General features: G+C 41.4%; 1 protein-coding gene across 1 annotated transcript in view; it reads left to right on the forward strand.

The window, feature by feature from the left end:
* AQP9 (aquaporin 9) overlaps positions 1-10,220 on the forward strand; it is a 48,472-nt gene extending 38,252 nt beyond the window's left edge. Inside the window, exons 6-7 of the mRNA XM_025920085.2 lie at positions 3,199-3,416; positions 8,314-10,220. Coding sequence (XP_025775870.1) covers positions 3,199-3,416; positions 8,314-8,488 — 393 coding nt within the window. The 3' untranslated portion in view covers positions 8,489-10,220. The remainder of the gene's footprint in view (positions 1-3,198; positions 3,417-8,313) is intronic.
* The last annotated feature ends 509 nt before the right edge of the window (positions 10,221-10,729 follow it).

The following is a 10,729-nucleotide window of genomic DNA, read 5'->3' on the forward strand; positions in this document are numbered from 1 at the left end:
CATTGACTGGCGCAGTTGCTGAGTCAGTAAGGGATGCAGGGGCTGCCTCAGAATGGACTCTGGGGATGCCAAACAATTGGGTTTCTACGTTCCCAACGTAGGGTTTCTAGGGATCCTACGTTCCATTAAATTCAGGCACAGTTTATCTTATAATGAAGAAGAGGGGAGCAGAGTCAAGAGCTGTTGAGGGACCTTTAGAGATGTCTCCTGTGATTTCAGGTCCTTTCCATTTGAGCTAAGAGAGAAAGAAAACTGACTTTCTCTCTGAAACCCCGGCTTGCATTGAAAAGGGCAGTGGCTTCATTGCATACTTCATTCAGTGTGGTTTGCATACTTCATTCAGTGTGGTCACAGGGTTTCATCCCTGTGCTCTCAGGCTTTTCTGAGAATGTGAGGAGCAAAGTGAAGCCTCTAGCCCCACATATTTCCCCCCTGAGTCCTGGTGCAATGCTGTCCTCCTTACTCCTCCTGAGAGTTAGCTGGGGCCAAGCCATCCCTGACACACCACCACTCCGGGCGCAGGAGAGTGACACAAGCCTCCCTCAGAATTCTGCAGTGTGCTGGGAGATGGGGCCCGGTCTTGCCTCTTTCCAAGCATCTGCCCTGAAACAAGTCACTCAGAACCAACTGAAGCCTCAGGTTAGTCTTCTGATAAATGGCATCAATAATACCTGCTTAATACACGGTAGGTAGCAGTAAAATCCCTCAACAAGCAGTTATTTTTCAACCTTTAGCCAGCCCTCTCTCCCTCCCAACCTTGTTCTTATAATGCATTCCTATATCATGTTACATGCTCTTCCAATTCCTGTCTTCAAGATGTACCACTGAGTATCTTGGTGATAAGAAAATTGCTTGGTCTTCTGGTCAGTGGAGGTCCAGCCTCACTGAGGGTTCCCATCTCTTACCCGATGCTTATCCCCATATGATCTCCTAAGCCTCAGTCACTGTGTTCACTTCATTCACCTTTTCTCAAAGTGAGTTGCCAGTTTCTCTAAGAGCCGTGGGTTTAAGCCAGTTATTATGTATAGCTAAGTAGAGAAAATGAATATTAGAAAACCCTGATGCTCCAACCATGGGCGACCCCTGAAGGTTCTGTATTCTTTAGGCTTTGCGGAGAGTTCCAGAGAGTACCAACTGTTAGTCAGTGGACACACAACAGAACTCTGGCTACCATGGCTATATTTCTGGGTCAGTTTATCTCAAGAGCACAAAACTGTTTACCTCTAAGTATTGTTCAAGGATATTCCACAATTTAATTAACAAACAGTCATTCATTCAGCTGATATTTGTTGGCATCTACTGAGCCAGATACAGCTCCATGGCTGTTCCTTCCTCAACGTTCAGGGTCTGGTGCCCAATCTGACAAGTAAGCAGATCCCTCTGTAGCAGGGTGATCAGGATTGTGATAGGAGTAAAGTCGAATGTAATGGAAGTCCAGAGGTGGAAGCTCTTTCCTGGAAAGTCTTTTCCCACTCTCCCAGGCAGGAGAGTGGGAAAAGACTTTCCAGGGAAGAACGCCCTTGGGATAACATGATTCTTTGAATACAAATACTTTTAATCTTCTTGTGTTGGAAAACAGATGAAAGGATGAGGAACTCAAATTCTAAAATCAGTTGCCTGGTTCTCATCCTGATTCTTCTGCTTATGAGCTGTGTGTCCTTGGGCAAGTTTCTTAACCTGTTTCTCTGCAAGTTTCCTCATCTGTAAACTGAGAGTAATAGTGGGATTTGTCTTGGAGCAATTGGCTGGCTCAGTCAGTGGAGCATGCAACTATTGATCTTGGAGTTGTGAATTCGAGTCCCAGGTTGGGTATAGAGATTACTTAAAATAATAATAATAATAATAATAATAATAATAATAATAATAGGATTTATCTGATGGTTATTAGGAAGTGCTAATGAGATAAACATATGAAACACCTGGCACATAATAGGTATTCAGTGAATAGTGTCCATCAATTAGTGGTTAAGTAAGTAAAACAATAGTTTGGAAAATATAGAAAATAAATAGTGGGGAAAATACCAACTAGAATGCACCACTTCAGAATACCTATTATTGTATTTCTTACAATATTTCTTACAATGTTTTCTTACAGTATTTCTTTTATGCACGTTTTTTAAATATGAAATACAACGTGCATATATTTTTAACTTAATATCATAAGCACTTTTAAATATTATCATATAGCTTTTATATTTATTGTGTTTAATGGCTGTAGAGGAGACCATAAATAGACACTCCCATTATTATTTTTAGCTTTTTCCCTATTTAATATGTTTTTAGGGGGCGCCTGGGTGGCGCAGTCGGTTAAGCGTCTGACTTCAGCTCAGGTCACGATCTCGCGGTCCGTGAGTTCGAGCCCCGCGTCAGGCTCTGGGCTGATGGCTCAGAGCCTGGAGCCTGTTTCCGATTCTGTGTCTCCCTCTCTCTCTGCCCCTCCCCCGTTCATGCTCTGTCTCTCTCTGTCCCAAAAATAAATAAACGTTGAAAAACAAAAATTAAAAAAAAAAATATGTTTTTAGATCTCTTCCAATTTTTTAGCACTATAAATAATGCTGAAGTGAGCATGTTTGTTTTATGATTTTTTTTTTCATATTTTAGATTATTTCCAGGGTATGGTTTTCAGATACCTAGCTGGGTCAAACTGAATAGATAATTTTATGGATTTTTTAATGCATATTGCTAAATTACTGCTGAATTTCCTTTTGAGAGTGGTACATTTAGTTCTGCCAGAAGAGCCTGAGGAAACTGGTATCATTTCCCTAATGTTTAGTAGTGTTTGCATTTTTCCAATATGAATCAGATTTTCCCACTTATTTGTTTCTTAATTCTGTTTTTCTTATGAATTTTCTGTTCATTTCCTTTACCCGTTTATCCACTGGTGTCTTGCCAGTTTGACTGAGGGCCTTAGTTCATTGCTTAGCTAGCTGGGTAGTAGCTTAGCAGAATGGTGTAGTGAAGGTAAGAGTCACCGGAGCTGAACTCTCTGGGTCCACACCTGACTGCCGCTCACTGAGTTTGACCTTGGCACGTAACTAATGTGTGAATGAAGATGACACTGGCACCCACATCTAGGATTGCTCACCAATGCATGTTAGTCATTACTAGGTTTGTTCTTTAACAAGAGGGGGTAAATTCTGCAGTGGGCAAATGAGTAGAATGCAAGTTCAATCCCTTATGTATTTTCTCCTTCTGCAGGTAGTGGCCACCATGTTCCTCCTCATGATTGTCTTTGCCATTTTTGACTCCAGAAATTTGGGAGTCCCCAAAGGCCTAGAACCCATTGCCATCGGCCTCCTGATTATTGTCATTTCTTCCTCCTTGGGATTGAACAGTGGTTGTGCCATGAACCCAGCTCGAGACCTGAGTCCCAGGCTTTTCACTGCTTTGGCAGGATGGGGGTTTGAGGTCTTCACGTAAGTAACAGTGGTGTCGGGGGAGAGAGAAAGATTCACGCTATGCTTTACTGGGGAGAGCTGTGTTTGGACTATGGAAGTCAAAGAGAGTTCAGACGGGAGCACGGAGGTTAGGGGCACACTCTGGTCATCAGTATGGAATATTTCACTAGTGATTTGTGGTATGCAGTGTGGTAGGGGATGGATGGGGAAGACAGACATGGACACAGATACAGAGAAAGAGAGAGAGAAAGAGACAGAGAGAGGCTCCAGGTAAATCCAGAAGAGATAGCCTTGTCCTATATAATAATAATCAATCCTCAATTGATATATGGTTTTATGTGGATATTTTGGTTGTATAACTTCTCTGCAGATTCACTTTGATACAAAGTTGTGGCAAGAATTTACATATTCCGATACTACTACAGGGCTCTTTCTAGGGAATCATGCTATGTATGCTTCAGTCATTCAACCTATCTTTACTGAACACTATCTGTGCTGTGGTCACTGTGCTAGGTAAGGAAATTTCAAAATCAGCTAAGACACTAGCCTTGAGCAACATAATAAGTGCTCTGGCAACTCCTAAAACTAAGTGCTAGACAAGAGAGTAACTAGCTAGCTATGCCTGGGGAAATTGGAAAAGGCATCACTGAAGAAGTGAGAGCTGAGTTGGGTCTTAAGGTATGAGTAGGAAGTCCCTGGTAGAACAGACATAAAAGAGAGCCTGTGTATAAGAAAAGGCAAGACGCCATGCTTTCTACCTCAGAATGTGCTGTGGAAACATGCCAACTGTCAGGACCAGTCTTCCAGGACAATCTGTACCCATTTCTTCCTTCCCACTTTTGCCCCATAAAATCACAGTGGCCTGTCCCCATCCATTTATCACATTTCTCTCTGGGAAAGGAACTCACTTGGTTCATCAGGAAACAGGGCTCTAATACAGAGAAAGAGAGGCAGGAGAGACATGTGTAAGGAAATGTTAGTTTGATATTTGCTATGAGAAAAGACTTGAGTGTTTCTAAACACTGACCTATACATATAGTCATATACATGTTATGACTTATTTAAGTGTAAGCTTAAAGTGTAAGCTGGGTTGTCTTCTCCAATGTGAAAAACTAGCTATTGAAATAACTGATACCAGTCAGAATACCAGAGACAGGGTTGAGAGCTGCGAGAATATAAGCATGCTGAGGACAGGGACCTGGCAGCTTCCTCACTGCTGCACTCCCAGTGACAAGACTCGGGTCTGTCATATACAGAGTCTCATAGAAGTTAATAAATGTCTGAACAAAATAATGGATAAACACTATATTCCAGACATGTCCTAAGAGATGAGGGATACAAAGAAAACCAAGCCACATCCCCTATCTTTAAGAAACTAGTAATGCAGTGAATTTTCTAGAGCAGTGGTTCTCAACCAGAGGTGATTTTTTTCCACCCAGAGATATTTAGCAATGCCTGGAGACATTTTTGGTTGTCCCAACTGGGGAGGGTGGAGATGAAAGTTGTTACTGGCATCTAGTGAGTAGAGGCCAGGGATAGTGCCAAACATCCTACAGTACCCACAACAGATCCCCACAACAAAGAATTATTCAGACAAATTGTTAAGAGTACCACAGGTGGGGGCGCCTGGGTGGCACAGTCGGTTAAGCGTCCGACACTTCAGCCAGGTCACGATCTCGCGGTCTGGGAGTTGGAGCCCCGCGTCAGGCTCTGGGCTGATGGCTCAGAGCCTGGAGCCTGTTTCCGATTCTGTGTCTCCCTCTCTCTCTGCCCCTCCCCCGTTCACGTTCTGTCTCTCTCTGTCCCAAAAATAAATAAACGTTGAAAAAAAAAATTAAAAAAAAAAAAAGAGTACCACAGGTGAAGGGCTCTTGTTCCAGAATGATTACCACTAGAACATGAAAAGGTTGAACAAAATGTCTCCAACTAGGAAGGATCTTTTGTATTCTTCCAACAGAGAATGAAAAACATATGTCAGAAAGATAACCAGAGCCCAGAATTAACCTATGAGTTTCGTTAATTCCACCTTCTTGAGCTTCACTCTAGGAGACCACTGCCCCCATGACCAGGTCACCTCAATTAGCTTCACACAGACCCTGAACAAAGATGCCTCAAAGGCCTCCCTTTGAGCCCTGCTTGGTGATTCATCCAAAGCTCAAGAGTGATTGTGGTTCTAAGATAGGCAGAGATTTTCCCTACTCTCTCTTGGCTTTATTATGTATATGCAGGAGATCATGTCTGTGGCAAAGTGCTACAATCACCTAGTGCCAATTTGAGCTCCGTATCCCTCTGTCAGGGTCTTCTCCCTTCATTCATTCATTTATTCATCCATGCAGCTACCTGAGCTCTCATTCAAGGAGCTGTGCTGGAGATGACAAAAACCAGTTGCTGTCCTTCAGCTTTATTTGTGTTTTGTTTCAGAGGGGTTAGCATAGGCTCTTACACAAGTTGAAGTTGTCAAATGGCATTAAACAGATTTGACTCATTAAAACCAGCACTTGAACGGTTTTCAGCTTCAAATTTAGGAATTATAGGGGTGGAAGTAGGGACATTTTATAGTATTTGAACATGTTTAAACAGGGACAAAGAGGATATTTCAGGCAGAGATGCTGCTGTATACGAAGACAAATGTTCAAATGACATGTGATCTAGTCTATCTGGAAGGGTGCATGAAGAAGGCTGGAAAGGACAACTCTTGTTAGATCACAGAGGATCTAAACTCCCAGAATGAAAAAATTGGGTTTTGGCCGCTCCCTATTATGTAGATTATGGGAAGTAGCAAAAGATTTAGAGCAAAAGTTTGATGTGTTTAGAGCTCCAATTTAGCAAAATTAATCTGACATCACTACATAAAATGGATAAAAAGGAGAGTAGAGGATCAGAAGCCAGTTAGGAAAGAGCTGGCTGGCCGATAATCGTCAAAAATTTCTGAGAAAACCTTTGAGGGATAACAGGTCTCCAAAGTATTCCCAGACTCTCCCATCCTTTCAGGATTCCCTATCCCTGATAAGCATCTCAGAAGATATCCCAGCTTGGATCTACACCCACGGTCTCAGATAAAACCAAGACTGCCTTATTCTCAAGTCCTCACTTTCCCCTGTAAGACAGGCAGTGAGGATGATGGCGGAGTGGAGCACCAGAGGGTCCAACGAGGGCAAGTCAACAGACTCTAGCTGACTGTTGCTTTTCCCTTAAATATTAGGATGTTTCCCATCTAAGCTCTCTCCACTAATTCATATTAAGTTGTTTATGACTTCATAGATGAAGGATCTCAGGAGTATTGTTAATATTTTAAATAGTTTACCCAAAGGAATGAATCCCTGATGATGGTATGTACCTTAAGCAAATAACACAGACGTTTTCCTGGGATATCCCAATCACAGCGTGCAAATGACACTGTGGACTTTTAAGACTGGGCCAAGAAGGATACTACATGTGAGGACCTTCATTTATGACTTGTGACCTTGGCACAACAGGTTCAGCCCTGACAGAAGGAAGAGCCCAGCCAGTGAAAAGAGCACATGTGTCCTGGCAGATATCTGGGACACTAATCTGTTAAATGACAGTGAGATTCGCCATTAAATCATGACGAACGAAACAAAATGGTAGACAAATTAGATGGCTTAGACTTGCTTCATGTGTTTACCAAAGAGAAGTCTCCTAGCTCTTTAAAGCCCATGTGCCTCTCCTAGGAAAGTCCTTGGGGGCTTGTGAAGGGGCACTGAGAAAGCAGCCGAGTGCAGCTTCCTCTCTCCCGTGCCGTAAGAGTGACATCTGGTGGCTGCTGTGCTCGCCCTCGGTGCTCTTCCCTCCAGCCTGCATTCCTAATCTAAGATTTTGGAGTGCTTGAATGATCCAGGTAGAAGAGACCACCATGCAGATGAAAGAACGAAGTTCAAGGGCAGGGCTTATTTCCTTTATTATCCTTTCTAATCAAACTGTGATAGAAACAAAAGGCCACATGGAACATATATGTAGTTATTAAGCAGAATGATAAAAAGGAAAGCCATCAACCTTTTCTAGGTAGGACAATGTGAAGTCCTCAAGTATATGTGTGTGCTCTTGCTATTTCCCCTGCCTCCTCTGCATTATCCTGAATATTTGTGTTTACCATTCCCCTGCTTTAAAAAGTTTTATCTGAAACACATAGGTCGTTGAACAATATATTGTACAGTTTTGCTTGCTTCTGAAGATCATGTTCCTTTCTATGGAGCTATTTAAATCAATTTCCTGTCTCTGAAAAAGATGGTGACAATTTACAAAGGCATCTGCTTTCTCCCATAACTATACTTTTAGTATAATGTACCGTCATTGAAGACTTCTTCAGAAGACAGAATCATGGGACAAAACCCTTATCAGAGAGGAACTTTAAGCTGTGACCTCAAAAAATAAGCATGTAACTAAATTATATTTAGTAGGTAATTCATATATCCACCTTTCATTTTTTAAAATTAATTCATTCATTGATAAACATTTCCTGATTGTTTATTTTGTGGTTGCCCTCATAGATGGATGATTTCCAGGAACCCCTCCACACCTTTCCATTCATTATCCCCAGGATTCATCATTTCAGGATACAAGAAAGGCAATTCCTGAGTAATCAACCTGAACTATCCCTAGATGTCTTCAGTTTTGACAGTGGGTTCAGGGACTATATTTTCTGAAAGGAAAATAAATGGGGCATATTCTCTCAAGAGTACTCTTAGGAAAGTGGAATAGATCATCTGAAATCAGGTAAATGGAAAATCCAGGATGATGGTTGCCAAGCTACAGTGAGTGTCCTTATGCTTAGTTCTTGCTGAGTTAAAAGGGAACCATGAGCCTGAGAAAGACTGGCTTGTTTAGTGGATAACTAAACAATAATATCAGGAGAAAGGTCCAAGTGCAATATCACTAATTTCTTGTTTGATTTCAGAGCTGGAAATAACTTCTGGTGGATTCCTGTAGTGGGCCCTTTGGTTGGTGCTGTCATTGGAGGCCTCATCTATGTGCTTGTCATTGAAATCCACCACCCAGACCCTGACCCAGACTTCGAGACAGAACAAACTGAAGACAAAACAGACAAATATGAACTTAGTGTGATAATGTAGTAGTGTGCTCAGTTCTGGGTTTGCAATTGGCTGAACTAGTATTCTCTTCAGAAAAGATGGCATCCAGGCATCTGTGTTTTCATAAGACTAGGATGGAATCCATCCAATTTTCTCTGCTAGCCGTGTGAGGCACCTAACTGTAAAAGCATTCAAGTAAAAGCTTGCAAATGCCGACCTCTTCTCCACCAGCTTCCCCCAGAATAGCACTGAATATTCCCTGCTCTGTTTATTTTATCCTTTGATGGGAATCTTTATTAGTGGAGGAGCACTAATCACTTAGAACTTTGACCATGGACTTATTTGGACGATCTTAGCTGCATTACTTGTATGAAATGACATTACAAAAGCCTTGTTTTCAAATTCCACAAAGATTACATTTTGAGTATCAACCAAAACTAAATTGAAAGACAAAATAGTGATTTCAGTTAATATGTCCACGGATTAGCATTAACTCTGTAGTTATGTTGTGCCACTATCTTTGTATGAATACAGATATTCCTCAAACCTGGGAATAAAGGAAATGTAGACTACAGCTGGAAAGCACAGGGGAAGGACATTGTGACATTCAGAAACCTCAGGAGACAAGACAAATTTGGGAAACCAAATGGAATTTTTTAATGGAAACCATTTATCAGATTAATCTCTTGCTCTTTGCATTTTAGAGGGCACCAACTAATTTCCTTGTCTTTGGTATATAATAATAACCTAAAATACAACTGTAACCTCAGTCATGAAAAATATATCACTCTGTATTTTTAACTCAAATGTGTTTTCCTAATTGTCCACTTGAGGATAGACGTTTGAAAAAAGATGTCAATGGCTGCACTCATCCATTATTCTTCACATGCCCTAGAAGTCAAAACTGAAAGCCACTGGAACCTAGACTATTCAGGATAGAAGGTCCCTGGAAAGATAGCATTACCTTACTGGGCTTTACAACTCACAAAACGCTTCCATATTTATTATCTAATTTAATTCTCATGGTGATTGTTTGAGGTATATGCCATGCTTCCCATTTTCTCAGATAAAGAAACAGAAGCTCAGGGAAGTTAAGTGAGTTGCCGAAGGCCACAAGGAAAATTGAGCCTTGTCTAATGCATCCTACACCTTTATGAAGATCAATAACTGGCCAAGATTCTTGGCTAGCCAGAAGACATGGACTGGCAGTTGCCAGAATTGCACATCTTCTGGACATAATGTTCCTGTGATCCTAAAATATAAAGACCTTTATCATCTGGTTTTATTTCCACTGTTACTGAAGCACTAACAAAGGAAAGAGGTAGCAATTTGGTTGTACTTTTCATGTGCTGAAAAACGTTATCAGAAGGCCTCTCTTGCTTGCACTTGCTAAATCTTGCTCCTCTTCCCCCTCCTTCCTTCCCTGCCAATCACAAACATTACATTTGGGGAATTTCCTGTTGGTCAGGCTCTTCCCTGTGAAGTGCTCTAATTGATGTTGCTTTGGTGACAAGTTTACACAAGCTTGTAACTCACAAGCACCAGAGAAATTGCCCTACACCAAGTGATTCATTCTCAAACTGTTAAAAAGCCCAGCCTTCCCAGAGGTATCCACTTTCCCAATTGCTTTGTGATGATCGCAGAACAAAAAGTAAATGTGAAATGTTTCCAGTGGCCTATGTTCTACCATCTACCAACCTGGAATTTTTTTTTCCTTGCTCTGAAACTACCTGGATATTTCCTCTTTGAAATAAAATTAGTGTTTTTTTTTTAAGTTTTTAGGAGTATTATGACTTCTAAGTACATATGTTCATCCTGTCTACAAATTGAGATCTCCTGGGGAGCTTTTAAAAATTACTAATACCCAGTTATTCTTTTGTAAATATCACAGTGATTCAAATGCATAGCCAGGGTTGAGAACATTGAGTTAGTTAAATTATATGTGTCTAAGCTTTCTTTGAGAACCATGTCTGGAGGTGGCCAGGTGATTCCTGGTAGCATTCACAGGCTTGGGATCCTCAGAGATTTGAGAGCAGTGGTTCTCAATAGGGGGCAGTTTTGCCCCCTTTCCATTCCCTTCCACCACCCCCTGCAAGGGGATATTTGGCAATGTCTGGAGAGGTTTTTGGTTGTCATAATTGGGGCAGGAGATTTACTGGCATCTAGTGGATAGAAGTCAGCATGCTGCTAAACATCCTACAAAGGACAAGACAGCCCCACCCCACCCCCCACAATAAAGAATTATTCAGCCCAAAATGGCAATAATGCAGAGGTTAAGAGACC

The sequence above is a fragment of the Puma concolor genome, chromosome B3 (genome assembly GCF_028749965.1).
Source record: "Puma concolor isolate L17-30 chromosome B3, mPumCon1.1.hap2, whole genome shotgun sequence".
Taxonomy (NCBI): Eukaryota; Metazoa; Chordata; class Mammalia; order Carnivora; family Felidae; genus Puma; species Puma concolor.